The following is a 14,891-nucleotide window of genomic DNA, read 5'->3' as shown; positions in this document are numbered from 1 at the left end:
TATACTTAATTTTTTTGTGTTTTTTTTTCCCCCTACAGTCTCTTGTTTTTATATAGGAAGAAATGTTAGAATATAACTTTTTCATTTCATAAAGACCCCCAAACAAGTAAACTGTCAAAGAGTAAATATTTTGGATTTGTAGATCATAACGTCTGTCACAGCGATTCATTTCTGCTCTAGTAGCACACACATCAGCCCTAAACAGTATTTAAACTCATGAGCTTGGTTATGTTCCAATAAAGTGGTATTTACATAAACAGACAGCGGGCTGGATCATTTGCTGACCCTGATTTAGATTGATCTCTACATTTTTTATATTTATGTGTGCTTGCCCAAATTCTCTATAGTTAAGGCACTAAAATGAAGGCATTGAGTGAATAAGTTTTGTAACCCATTTAAAAGTATGAAGTTGTGAAGTAGTAAAACTACTGTTTTAGTGTAATTAAATGTTTATTTTGACCTTTGTCCAGGGTCTTAAATGAATGTTTCAGAAAAATATAATCTTTTTTTTTATGTAAATGTATAGGGTTCATATAGGAGACTTTATTGTAAATTTGTCAAATTTTATCAAATACTTAGATTTTTCTAAATGATGCAAATGTTTATTTAAGTAATAAGTAACATGTTTAAATTTTTCTCTAGTTTTACTCCCAAGAAAGAAGAGGAGGAAAGCCAACCAGCAAAAAAAACATATACTTGGAATACAAAGGAGGAGGCAAAGCAAGCATTTAAAGAATTATTGAAAGAAAAGGTATTTCTATTACTGATGTTTATATGACATAATAATTTTCTGATAAATGAATTTACTCTTTAATGCAATCAATACTATGATGCTTCTATTGAAAGCACTGATTTCATAAAATCATAAACTTTTTGTTGTAACTGAAAATGAACTAAATTCTTCTTGGTGTTTTTTGAAACACGTTTTTGTACTGTGCAGTACATTTCACCTCAGTATTTAATATAAGAAATTTTAATCATAAAAATTGTTTGAATCAGTAGTCTAAACAAAAAGTATTCATGCTCTGTTTAAATTTCAGTTTAAGTTTTCTTTTTAGTCTATAGATATATTATCCAGATTTGCCTTGATTCAATAAGAAATTATTTTTTAGAGCTTTTTTAAAACTGCAAAGGAAAGTACTGTGGTTTCCAGTGAGTATAACCCTTTGTTCCCTGTTATATAACTTTTACTACAATTTGTGTGAAATTTAAATTTTTCATTAAATGGTTTTCAGCGGGTACCATCTAATGCTTCATGGGAGCAAGCTATGAAAATGATCATTAATGACCCACGATACAGGTACTACTTGGATTTTTTATTTATTTTTCACTTTGAGCATAGCAATCCTAGCAAATTCAGAATCGCATAAAATAGTATACTTTTTCACTCTCATTGTGTTCTGTTATTTTAGATACCAAGAATAGAGTTGTTTTATGTCTGATAAGAACCAAAAGAAAAATATCCAGAAGGCTTTTATAATCTGAGTATCCTGCTACAGATGAAATTAGAATTATTTTGGAAGTAGAAATTATTTCCTATAATCACTTATCTTTAATATCTTATTGAAATTTTCTTAATTTGTGAATGAAATCATATACTGTTTTTTTCAAAGCACTAACATTTGATCATCCTGCCTTTGTTTACTCTTACATGTTATTTTTTTTTATTATTTAGTGCTTTAGCAAAGTTGAGTGAAAAAAAGCAGGCCTTTAATGCTTATAAAGTCCAGACAGAGAAAGAAGAAAAAGAAGAAGCAAGATCAAAGTACAAAGAGGCTAAGGAATCCTTTCAGCGTTTTCTTGAAAATCATGAGAAAATGACTTCCACAACCAGATACAAGTAAGATTTTTAATGAGACAGGTTGTGTTTACTGCACTGTTCCTGTATCAGACTTTCTGCCAAGTGCAGTAACTAATCCAAAGTAAATGCTTATGAAATGAAACTAAATGATTGTAAACATGGCAGTTTCATTACATACGTGAAAATCAGTACTTTAATGTGGAATTTAACTTGTAGGCTCACAGAGTTATTAATTAGGGACTGAAAAAGGGGAGTTTGACTCCTTTCATCTTAATATAAGAATTGAAATTGGGGTATTTGTGGGTGAAATAGGCTATTTTCATTAAGCATAGCATTTTGAAAACTTGCATTTATATAGCATTCTTGATTTTACGGGGCTTTATTATTTAAAATTGTGGGTAGTTCAGTATTAACATTTATGTAATAAGCTGTTAAGTTAATTTTTCCTATGTGCTTTCTTACAGTCTTCTAGAAAAGCCTTAGTGAAATGGATGCCTAAGTTGTTTTGTTCTTTTTCTTAATTATCCAGAAGTTTTCCTTTATAATACAGTCGTGAACTTAGAGTGAAAAGAGTGTTCATTTGGTGGTTTTAAACTTACTATAAAATTAAAATGGTTTAAAATTAATTTTTATTGTCTAATATAGAGTAACAATTAATTTTCTTAACAAATAGAAAAGCAGAGCAAATGTTTGGAGAGATGGAAGTCTGGAATGCAATATCAGAACGTGATCGTCTTGAAATCTATGAAGATGTTTTATTCTTTCTTTCGAAAAAAGAAAAGGTATTCACTCTTGGTTTTTGGTATTTATAGATAAAAAGATGTTTTTTCATCCTAATTAGCAAGTACTTTATAACATGTCCATTTTTGTTGGTTATCCAGTGTAGATGATGCAACATATTTATGACAAGTTAGATTTAAAAATGGATAACTTCTATAATAATAAGTGCTGATGTGGACATAGTAGGTACACATTCATCTGTTACTTGAATTGTGACTAATTGACTGTCTTATGCCTACTTTGAAAGATACTTTTTAGCTCATAGGTGTAAAAAATACTATTTTTGCTTATAATGCATTTACATATAATTTTTTACTATATAATTAAATATTAAGGGCAGTAATATTTAATGGTTGTATATTATCCACTCTTTAAGAGACTTATAGAAATGTAAGTATTATTAACAAAAATTTGAACATAGCTGGGAGTGGTTGAAGACCTTAGCATTTATTCATAGTATAATTTGTCTGCAATAACTTTAGTTTTACTTTGTGTTTATAATACGTAGTTGTAGGAAGAGACATTTATTGGAGGGGGATAAGGTGAGACAAGTTTTCCAGATTCTAGCTTCAGAAAAGAGGTAAAAAAGTTGAGGGTAGGTACCACGCCAAGCATTTAGGCAAGAGCCACTGGTAAGGTAAATAATTTTTAAAGTAAATGCATAACATTTGAAATTTGGTTGGTCATCACTTAGAATATAAGGAAACCTTTATTAATTACAGTTTGAACATTATACTTTCTCTGAACTTCAAGACATGTATTCATGCTTTTGATTTAGGAGCAAGCAAAGCAATTGCGAAAGAGAAATTGGGAAGCCTTAAAAAACATACTTGACAACATGGCTAACGTAACATACTCAACTACTTGGTCAGAAGCCCAGCAGTATCTGATGGATAATCCAACTTTTGCAGAAGACGAGGAATTACAGAGTAAGCATAATAACTAAATAGGAGAAACAGTTTTAAAAAATTGTCCAGCAACAAAGAATTCTTGCTTTTTTAATGAGACTGCTAACTGAATTTTACACAATTGTTTGTCCATTTCTGAAAACGAGTTTTGTTTCCAAATAGAATATTTCTTTCTAGTTGAGTCTTATGGTTCAGGACAAAAATATTTTCCCAGAAATCTGAAGTTAGATTTGTCAAATAATCCTTGAAATATGTTTATTATTGGAAATTATCTTTGCCATTTATATGTGACTTGGTAAAAACCAAATTACTACATTTTACTCATGCTATCTTCTTGAGGTAATGGATTTAGAGGTTTTCAAAAAGCAAAATATGGATTAGCATTATTTTAGATTCAAGTTTCTTCAAGTTCTGTCCTTCTAACCTACCTAGTTGCTTTTTAAATTACAGCTTTCTTGATTACTACTATGAATACTACGTTTTAGAAGGTTTGGGATAGGGCCTAGAATTCTATACTTTGGAAAGCTCCTTGAGTAATTCTGATATTACTAACAAATTTTACAGCAATTTTATTTTCATTAGATGTCTCGTGTGTAGTCTGTTTCATCTTCAGATGCAGGGTATCTTTTAATGAGATCTTTTTGGAATTTTCCCTAAATGTTTCCTATTTAGATGATTATAGGTCATATTAGAGTTTAAATACCAGTATTTTGGAAAGGTGAATCTACGTAATTAACCTGCTTTCCTTACTGATATTTGACATTTAAATTTTTTTTTTTTTAACTGAAAAAATAAACAACTCTAGACATGGATAAAGAAGATGCATTAATTTGCTTTGAAGAACATATTCGTGCTTTAGAAAAGGAAGAAGAAGAAGAAAAACAGAAGAGTTTGCTGAGAGAAAGGAGACGACAGCGTAAAAACAGAGAATCTTTTCAGGTAATAGAAATCTTTTTTAGCTTAATTTTGTAACATAATTAATGAGCTTGGACAGTGCTGTAAACAATTTTGAGACATCTGATGACAGATCACTAAAGAGTTAAATGTGTATAAACACTCTACAAAGCCTAAGTTAGTGATAAACACATTTAACTCTTAAGTTCTACAATTAGTTGTAAATCCACTTAAGGAGAACAGCCATTTTACTCTAGGGGAACATAGAATGCTGTAACATATTTGGTATTTAAAGTGCCCACTGATAGATAAGATTTCACATGGGAAAGAGGAAAAGGATGAGAGAAGACTGAAAACGAAATGTGTGTGATGAGTTATTTTATTGTAGTAAGAGTTGGTTTTAGGCTCTAAGAATCATAGGGAATGCTGTGGTAGATTTGAGGGGATGGGCCATAATTCTAAAATGCTGTACATAGGAGCTGAAATTATATATCTTTTATATAGGCTAGTGTCTCATTTTTACCTCTAAGTATCACTTGTTCTCTCAGTAATGGAAAATATCACGGACCAATGAATTTTTACATTTTGTATTTCACCAGATTTCTCATCTCAGTGATGATTATAATAATAGTAGTTAGCATCAATTGATTGCTTACTGCTTATACATTTTAAATTTAAATCTCTTAATTTTTATGACAGCCTTATAAGAGTAGGTACTATTTTTGTTATGTCCATTCATATAGATAAGGAAATGGTCTGGGAGAAGCGAAGTGATTTCCCCAAATTCAGCTACTGAATAGTGGAGCCAGAATTTAAATCTATACAGGCTTAATTACAGGGTCTCTTCCATTAAACACTGTATTAGGATAAATGCTAAGTTACAGTGGCTTAAACAAGTTTATTTCTTGAAATAACAGCTGTTTGGTCTAGGGTAGGGTACATTGCCATGCCCTAAGGCAGCGATCCTCAAAACTTACTGTGGGTCAGAATCACCTATCAGGCTTTTAAAAAACTCAGACCTCATGCCATAGGTCACTAACCATCTTTAATGCCACAGCTAATAGTAGTATTTCAGTCCTCATTCCATTGCAACTTAACATTTCTGCTTTTCATGGGTTCCTTTATCTTAGTGGTTTCCCAAAGAATTATTCAGAGGATTGTTAAAACCACAGATTCTTGAGCCTCACCACTGGAATTTGATAGTAGGTTTGGAGTGGGCGCTGAGAATTTGTATTTCTGATAAATTTCCAGGTGATAGTGATGTATGGCCCTTACTTTGAGAATTGCACTAGGCCAGTAGCCTTGTCTGTGTGATTTAGGAATATGTTGATCATGTTTCAATTTGGAAGAAGTTGAAAGTGCAGTTGTTTTTCAGTCCAGTATTGTGGAAAGTTCTACTCACTTCCTTGATTCTCAGTTGCCGAGAATTTAGTCACATAGTCATGAGCTGCTACAAAAGAGGCTAGAAGACCTAGATTTTTCACTAAATAGCTATGTGCCCAGGAAGAAGGGGAGAACAGATTTTAGGAAGTCAGTTATACTCTTTTGAAACATTGAGTTTTAATGTCTCTTATGAAGGTTTGCAATGGTTTAAAATAGAGACCTATGTGGTAAAATAATAATATAATAAAAATAAGGAAATCTGGGTCACAGAAAATACAGTCTCAATTCTAAGACTAGAGAATGTGGAGGAGAAATCCTAATATAAAAGGCCACATGAGTCTTTGTAGCTAAGCCTGAAGTATGCTTTAGATCAGATTGGTATTTACCTGGCATGGATTCTGATTACTATTGATATAGCTGGTGTTACCATGTTATATTGATTTTGCTTTAGATATCCAGCTCAGTAATTTTCCTGTGTTATTACTACAGTACCTATCAAAAGGTATATTTAGAATGTCAGTAAAATAAATTAGAAGATTGACATTTAGAATAAAAGATCATAAATGGCAGGATATTTTCAGTAGTAATCATTATGATGATGGCTGTCATTTTATTGAGTACTCATTTGCCCATCAAGTAATAATAAATAATTGTCACATCTATGACAAGGAACTTGATTTTTTTTAAATCTTAAAACTGGTATTTAAATTAATATCAAGAGTAGGAAAAAATGATCAGGGGCTTTAACAGAGAACCAGGGGAGTCTGTAGTATCTCAGAAGCCAAGATGGAGTTTTAAGATAGAGCAGTGGTCCTCAGAGCATGACACTCAGATGCATAGCATCAGTGTTACCTGGGAAGTTATAGAAATGCAGATAATCAAACCCCACACCAGACCTACTGAATCAAATCTGGGGGTGGAGTCCAACAATTTGTGGTTTTTACCAGTATTTCAAATGATTCTTTGAGAAACTGCTAAGATAGAGGAACCTACCAAAAGCAGCAAATGTTGAGACTATGAAATAAGATTGAAGGAATAGTATTAAGTGTAGCGTTTAAAGTATTTAGTGACTATTGATATGGTAGAGAAAGTTAAAGGTATGTAGGGAGAAAATTAGACCTTTCTCTCAGATATTTTGATGATAAGATAAACTTCAAGTGAGCTCAGGATTAAGAGAATGGCTTTTCTTATGAGAAATCAGTCAAGAAAAGAATGAAGAATTGAATGATAGAGGAGGTATCTGTGAAACAAAATCTTAGAAGGTTCGGAATTCAGCATATATATGAATAGTTATTATGAACAATATATAGGGAAACAAAAGGAAGGAGTTGTGGGGAGGGGCATACTGAACTGGCTCTGAAAACTGAGTTTCAAGGTTGGGAACCTCTCCTCTAATGGAAGGAGAAATACCAGGCTCAGCCATCTGTGGAGCAACTTGCTTTCCATAAGGTAGAAGAATAGACTCTTGCCCCATCTTACCCCCAAGATGACGTTAGTAAATAAAAAAAGAACCATACAATTTTAGTATAATGGTTTTTAAATCTGAATTCACCTCAGAGTTATCTGGTGATCTTTAAAAAGAAAAATTACAAACGTGGATTTTAGCCCATATATATATATATTTTTTTAATTTTCAGGTGATTCTAATTTTCACTCATGATTCACTTTTTTAAATGTTTTTGAAACATTTAATAAAACAAAAAGTTTAGGATATAATCATAAGAAGAAAGGAAAATGGATATAAAATCATTTATGTTATCTCAATTTTGGAAAAAATATTTACATAAACTGACGGGAAATATGTTAGTCTGTTAATTGTGATTATCTCTGGGTCATGAGATTATGTGCGATCTCTAATTTTCTTCTTAATGTTTTCATTGAATCTTCTACGTTGTCTCCACTAGACATAAGTTTTATAACAAAGACAAAATTTTATAAAAAGTCATCTGTAGTAGCTCTTACAGATCCCTCACTCAGACGTGCTTGTATGCAGGTTGGGTGTTTTTCATTGAGTTTTAGATGTTCAGCTTATTGTTTTTCAAGGGGAGAGGTCTGAGGACATCTCTCACCCCACCATGCTTCTGGCATCACTCCCTCACGGATTCACTGTTGAAATGGTTTTAATATCAAAATTCTTTGACTTTATCAGATCTTAGCAACCTGGAAGTAAAACAGAAACACTAGCAAAGCAAGTATGATAGAGTGAAGTAGCTTTTTTAGGTTCTAGAGAGCATCATTGAAGGTGATTTCTAAGCTATTTTAGGGACGCAAAAGAAGGAGCACGTGAAGAACTTGATCACACAATAGGGTTTGGTTAAGATAATATTCCATATGTTGAAAGGTAGGAGCAAAAGGATGTTAAGTTTGAGACAAGAATTTTGGAAATGTAAAACTGTATGGACATAGTTATTCTTGTTTGAAGAGATGTAGAATTATAGGTATCTGGTGTTATTCAGGGTAGTGCTATCTAATAAAAATTCATAAGCCATATATGCAATTTTAATTTATTAATTTCTAATTTTAGTAATCTTTTATTTCACCCAGTATATCCAAAATACCATTTTAACATGCAATTGGTATTTTTTAAAATCTGTATTTTTTGGTAATAAATCTTCAAAATCATTGTTATATACTGTTGGCATATCTCAGTTCAGACTAGATACATTTAATGTTCTCAGAAGCTACATTTGACTGGTATCTCCAAATTGAGCAGTGCAGGAATAGAAATTTTAGGAGAATTTTGGGCCATAGTTCTTTAAGGACATTTGTTTATAGGATTTAAATCCCTAAGGATTTGGGGAAGCAGGAGATTTCTGAGTACTAAAATCCCAATATGTTGCTCTGAAAGTCAGCAAATAGTATAAAATGATAAAAGGAATTGGAAAAAGCATATAAAGATTTAGATTTAAGGTATAATAATATTATTAAGAAAGAAAGGAAATAGGTTTTGAAATTAGATATGTCTTCCTATTAAGAGGCCCACATTTGTTAACAAAATTAAAAAATCACCCAGAATATATCAGGCACTATGCCTAAAAACAAAAAGTATATTTTATAGGAAACTTGTATACATGTTCTTTAGCATCATCATTTGAGCTAGACGATATCTAATATATTTTTAAACTGGAAATGATATTCCATCTTACAGAACAATAAATTGAAGCCTGGAAAGAAAATGTAGCTTTTTTAAAGGCCCTTTTCTTTGAGGTAATGTCCTTAAAGATGACTTTAATACAATGGGTTTGTTTTTTATGTTGGTTTAAAAAAAATTTTTTTCCTCAGATATTTTTAGATGAGCTGCATGAACATGGACAACTGCATTCTATGTCATCTTGGATGGAATTGTATCCAACAATTAGTTCTGACATTAGATTCACTAATATGCTTGGTCAGCCGGGTGAGATTCTTTTCTTTTTTCACTTACAGTTAATGATAGTAGTTGGAATGGGTCAGAGGGAAATATGATTGTGTTGGGAAATGGGGGTGCTTTATTTTGTTTTATAAACAAAAAAATAATTGCAGCTCTTTGGTTAGAGCTAGCTTTTGACTTCTTTAGTTTTTTCATTAGGATCAACTGCACTTGACCTTTTCAAGTTTTATGTTGAGGATCTTAAAGCACGTTATCATGATGAGAAGAAGATAATAAAAGATATTCTAAAGGTAAATAGTATACCGTTAGCTGTTAACCTGTGGTATATTTTAAAAATTGATCTTATATTCCTTTGATATATGTATTAACAAGATTTCTGTTTTTTAGGATAAAGGATTTGTAGTTGAAGTAAATACTACTTTTGAAGACTTTGTGGCAGTAATCAGTTCAACTAAAAGATCAACCACACTAGATGCTGGGAACATTAAGTTAGCTTTTAATAGTGTAAGTTATCTTTGCTATTCTAAACAAATTGTTTTATTTAATAGCATGGTTTTTAATATATTCAGCCAAAGTCAGCTACTGGACTAAAGGAATATGAGTACAATTTCATAAAGTAATAGTCTTCCAGGGTAAGGTAAAGGAAAATAATATATTTAGATGTTGGGCTGATGTAGAGCTTTTTTTGCTCAAATTAACCGGTGTTATAAATTTGCCCTTAACTTATCAATGATGAGAGAATAGTTAAATTAAGAATAATGATTCATTTCAATTAACAAACAAAAATTATAATTGCACTATTATAACTGATTAAATATGATTTTCTGAAAGTTACTAGAAAAGGCAGAAGCCCGTGAACGTGAAAGAGAAAAAGAGGAGGCTCGGAAGATGAAACGAAAAGAATCTGCTTTTAAGAGTATGTTGAAACAAGCTACTCCTCCAATAGAATTGGATGCTGTCTGGGAAGATGTATGTATATTTGTAAATTATTTCCTAATGAACTGTTTCCTTTCAATTGAAGATATAAATACTTTCAATTCCTTATTTTATAGCCTCAAAAATAAGCTCAAGTTCTTTGTAGAGTATATTAAACATATTAAGGCTATATTACAAGTGTAAAATGAGCTGTGACTGCATTTAGAAATATACTTATTAAAAATAGTTTGGGCTTTAGAGGAAAGGAAATAATATTGGCGTTGAGGTGACGACTGTCACAGTTTTCACTTAGGTTTAGGTTTCTAAGTTTTCACTTAGTTTAGGTTTCTTTTTAGTCATACTGGTATACTCGTCTTGGTATTAATATGTTCCATTTCTGAATTTTTCAGATCCGGGAGAGATTTGTAAAAGAGCCAGCATTTGAGGACATAACTCTAGAGTCTGAAAGAAAACGAATATTTAAAGATTTTATGCATGTGCTTGAGGTAATTTTATTATTTTCATAACCGGCTGAAATATAAAATATATAAAAAGATAAAAATTAAGGAATTCAGAGTAAACAAGTATGTTTTCTTAAATAATACTGCTTTTATACATATTTAGTTACCTAGGGTGGTTAGGGAATGTTTATAGAAACTCCTTTTAAGTGAAACAAAGCTTCCATGAGAATATAGATTTATTTGTGGAGACCGTTCATATTTGTTGCGTACTTCTACAGTGTTTTGGGAATTCAGCAGCCACATGGACTAGTAAACCTAAAAGAAAACTTAGAATCTTGTAAAGCAGATAATAAATAGCTTTTAACACGTATTTCAAATACTATATCAGATGTGCTGAAAGTTCAGGGGGGTTCAAAAAAATAAGGAAATAAGTAGTTTTTGTTAGAGTAATAATAAAATTGCAAGTTATTCGGATGGCTGAATAAGGGTGTTTTGATGAAAATTTCAAATAGGCACTTGTATATAGTAAATATGCTAAATTGACCAGTAATTACTGAATAATATTTGGTGCCTTTGGGGCCAGACACCATTCTAATTATTAGACAGATATTACATATATGAGCTTAAATCCTTCCAACAACCCTATGAAGTAAACTGAGGCAAAGAGAAATAAATTAATTTGCAGGAAAGGGATTCCAACCCAGGCTATTTGACTCCAGGGTAGTACTTTAAACAAACATGCTATATTGCCAGTTATAAACAAACCAATACTTTACAACAAACAGAAAGCTGGCACTTGTTTATTAGTGTTGCATGGTCATAGGGCATAGCAGGTAGCTTATTTCCATGTATTTATTCTTGATGAATATCAGTGTTGACAAGTTTGTTCTATTAATGTACCCACATGTACACTGTAGTTTTCCAGCTGCCTCTAGATTTAGTCCTTTGGTCCTCAAGATTTTCTGCTCAAAGTATGTTTTGGACTAGCAACATTGTATTACCTGAGAGCGTTAGAAATGCAAAACCCTTCAGGCCTCATCAGAATCATTTCAACAAGATTTTCAGGTATTGGACATTAAATTTTCAGAACCTCTACTCTAGGTAGTGTCTTAACATTTACCCAATTCAAGAATCTCCAGCAAGATTCTTTCATGATCTGTTCATGGGGGTAGAGTGGTGAAGTCGTAAGTGGAGATAAAAATAGTAGCATAGGGAAGGGCTGGACCTTGAGGTAGAAAAGGAAGAGTCACCATTCAGTGATAAAAATAAATACAATGAAAGTCCTTTCTGAGCCAGATTTTCCATTTCCACTTATAAACTGCAGAATTTCTTTTCAAAACCATACATATGTTGGAGTTAAGGAGCTTTTACCACAGCATTTCCCCTTTCCTATTCGCTTGATAATTTGTTTTAATAAAACAAAATCCACAGAAACATTTCCTTTTCCAATTCCATGTGGGTTAGAGTTAGCTTACCTATGGATGAATGTCTTTAAGTAGGACAAGGAAGGGAATGCTCCTTGGGTGAAAATAAAGAGTAGATTGTGTATTTGTTCTGAGATCAACCTCATTTATCTTAGCTCAGGGACAACTAGCTCAGGGACAACTCTGAGGTAGTTCTTTATCTTGGAGCTGAGCCATCAGATAAACCATATCTGAATATAATGTTTCATTGTTTTCAAAAGCAGTGTGACTGTTCTGCAAATTATACCTTTTTGGAGTGTACTGTTTATCCCCGTTACCCCACATCATTCTTATTCCTATAAAAAATACTTTATTCATAGTTTTTAATATTGTGTTTAGGTATCTAAATGTCTGGTGGGTATAAGATGGTTAAGAAAAGGCAAGAGAACATTCTAAACAGTTATAATTCTTTGCAATTTCAAATATATATATATATATTTGAAATAGAGTAAAATTCCATTTTGTATAAGAACTTACTTGTATGACTTGTTATAATTCTTTATGATCTGCTTACTGTCTAAATGTAAATTCTTGGCATTTTATTTTCTTTTGCCCTGTAGCATGAATGTCAGCATCATCATTCAAAGAACAAGAAACATTCTAAAAAATCTAAAAAACATCACAGGAAACGTTCCCGTTCTCGATCGGTAAGGAATTTTATTAGATGGCACCATATGTGTATTGAAATATTTGTTAGCATCATTATGAATGAAATTATTTGTATTGTTTAGGGGTCAGATTCAGATGACGACGACAGCCATTCAAAGAAAAAAAGACAGCGATCAGAGTCTCGTTCTGCTTCAGAACATTCTTCTAGTGCTGAGTCTGGTAAGCATCTTTTAACTTGATTAAAATCATTGACACTTGGATGTCCTCAAATTCTGACTTTCCTTTCCATGCTGTTTAGAGAGAAGTTACAAGAAGTCAAAAAAACATAAGAAGAAAAGCAAGAAGAGGAGGCATAAATCTGTAAGCAAGCTTTTATTTTACACTGGGCTTTTGCCCTCAGTGGCAGTAGAACCATTTTCTCCCTAGTCCAGTGCAGTCTGGTATAGTTTAGGTGGACACCTAAACTCAAGATGTTTGTTGATCTTCGTCCAAATCCTTTGGTGAAGATTACCACTCTGTTTTATGTATGTTACTGCTGTTTTGAGAACCAACAGTTTAATTAATTTTAGGTACACATCAAGATACACCTAAGGAGCTTTTTCAAAATGTAAGGGCCTCGGTGTTACCATAAACCTGTTAAACAAGATTTTTTTTCGTGCTGCTTGCTTGAATTTGTGCATATCTAATGAAAGACTGCTTATTTAGGCATTGGTATTACATTTTAAATAATTCTTGCCTCAGCAATTTTGAGGAAAGAATTAGTTGTCAACCTAGTATATGATTAACTAAGTTAATCATAGCATCCTATATACATGCCTAAATAAGCCAGTATTTTATTGGGTGGGTGGAAAATGTTATATCTACATTTCCATATTAGATATAATCCATTCTTGAGTGTACCTTCATCCCTAATCTAGTGAAGCTCTTTTAGTGATATATAACTCAATGAGAATGTCATCCTCCTATAGGAAAGACCACTCTCCATGAATCCTGGGTCTGTTATAGACTCCTTGAGTTTAAATTTTACCACTCTGGGAATACATACTCCGTTATATGTAGATTCTTAAATATTACCTACATAGGGATTTTTAAAAATAAAATGATGTTGCCATCAAATGGTAAATAACACTCTTTATTTACACAGGACTCTCCAGAGTCAGATGCTGAGCGAGAGAAGGATAAAAAAGAGAAAGACCGGGAAAGCGAAAAAGAGAGAACTAGACAAAGATCAGAATCAAAACACAAATCACCTAAGAAAAAGACTGGAAAGGATTCTGTAAGTACTTAGAATTCTTTCATACCTGTATTTTCAAAAAGAAAAATGGATACTGTGGTTAAAACTATGATGGTGTTTAAAGAAGAGTTTTTCAGGTCTGCTGCCATTAAAGGAAAAAATGAAAATTCAGCTGCTTTTCACATAAAACTTTTCTAATGGATGTGACGCATATTGAGTGTCTTAAATTTTATATTCCTTAAAAAATAAGTAATGGAGTGCTGTTATTTTTGTCAAGTCATTGAGAAAGGATGGTCTGCTTTTGCTTTCTCGGAAGTGCCACTGGGCATTTTCTACCTGTTAAAGGAATATAAAATTAAAGAGCCTCAAATGTTCGCAATTGTCGTTACTAAATACAGTTTCAAAAGGTAGCATTCCAATAATTTTTAGAAATCATTGGAGGTTTAGGGGGAGGGCAAATGGATAGGAAGGGACTACATGCCAAAGTTAATATTTTAATATCAAATTACATAATTAGTCCTTATGTTCCCATATGTGTGTACATACATATGTATGAATGACAGAGCATAGTAACACAAGCCTTAGCCTTGCCATTCCTTCCACAGAATCACAAATGGAGAAGTTAAACTGTGTAGATTAGCTCTGGCCCTCCCTCTGGATATTCTCTTGCTATAGGGTGGAGGGTTCTTTAAATGCTGCACTGGTGAGTCTAATACACATCCTTGATGAAAAAATGAGTATTTCCTATATACCTGTTAGCAGCTTAATAGCTTCTTCCTTACAGTAGGTTAAAGGAAATCCCTGAAGGGAAGGATAGGTGAGCTATCCACGTTTCAAGTTTATTTCCCACAAATAATGCAGTATTTGAAAAATTTTTCCTTCAGCCTAAGTCTTGTATTGTTCAAACCATCTTGTATTGCTTAAACCATCCTTTTTGTAATATAAAACATTTATAGGACAACATAGAATCTGCAGAATTAGTAAGGAATATAGTGCCTAGGAAATTGAACACCTGGCTTCCATTAAATGGATACTAGATATTTCATGTTCATTTGTAAGAATTTCCTCTGATA

General features: G+C 32.3%; 1 protein-coding gene across 9 annotated transcripts in view; it reads left to right on the top strand.

Moving 5' to 3' along the window:
- The window catches only part of PRPF40A (pre-mRNA processing factor 40 homolog A), a 49,098-nt gene that overhangs the window by 33,011 nt on the left and 1,196 nt on the right, over nt 1–14,891 (top strand). For 8 of the 9 annotated variants that reach the window (XM_025039413.1, XM_015596545.2, XM_025039418.1 and 5 more), the window contains 15 exons: nt 643–751; nt 1,236–1,300; nt 1,676–1,840; nt 2,475–2,583; nt 3,360–3,510; nt 4,295–4,428; nt 9,049–9,163; nt 9,323–9,426; nt 9,524–9,640; nt 9,968–10,105; nt 10,462–10,557; nt 12,536–12,622; nt 12,707–12,803; nt 12,883–12,944; nt 13,729–13,860. In XM_025039413.1, the coding sequence (XP_024895181.1) occupies nt 643–751; nt 1,236–1,300; nt 1,676–1,840; nt 2,475–2,583; nt 3,360–3,510; nt 4,295–4,428; nt 9,049–9,163; nt 9,323–9,426; nt 9,524–9,640; nt 9,968–10,105; nt 10,462–10,557; nt 12,536–12,622; nt 12,707–12,803; nt 12,883–12,944; nt 13,729–13,860 (1,681 nt within the window). The remainder of the gene's footprint in view (nt 1–642; nt 752–1,235; nt 1,301–1,675; nt 1,841–2,474; nt 2,584–3,359; nt 3,511–4,294; nt 4,429–9,048; nt 9,164–9,322; nt 9,427–9,523; nt 9,641–9,967; nt 10,106–10,461; nt 10,558–12,535; nt 12,623–12,706; nt 12,804–12,882; nt 12,945–13,728; nt 13,861–14,891) is intronic. The other variant, XM_015596542.2, reaches the window with a different exon arrangement.

The sequence above is a fragment of the Pteropus alecto genome, unplaced genomic scaffold (assembly GCF_000325575.1).
Source record: "Pteropus alecto unplaced genomic scaffold, ASM32557v1 scaffold3, whole genome shotgun sequence".
NCBI lineage: Eukaryota > Metazoa > Chordata > Mammalia > Chiroptera > Pteropodidae > Pteropus > Pteropus alecto.
Note: the sequence above shows the minus strand (reverse complement) of the source record. Positions and strands in the feature narration are given on the sequence as shown.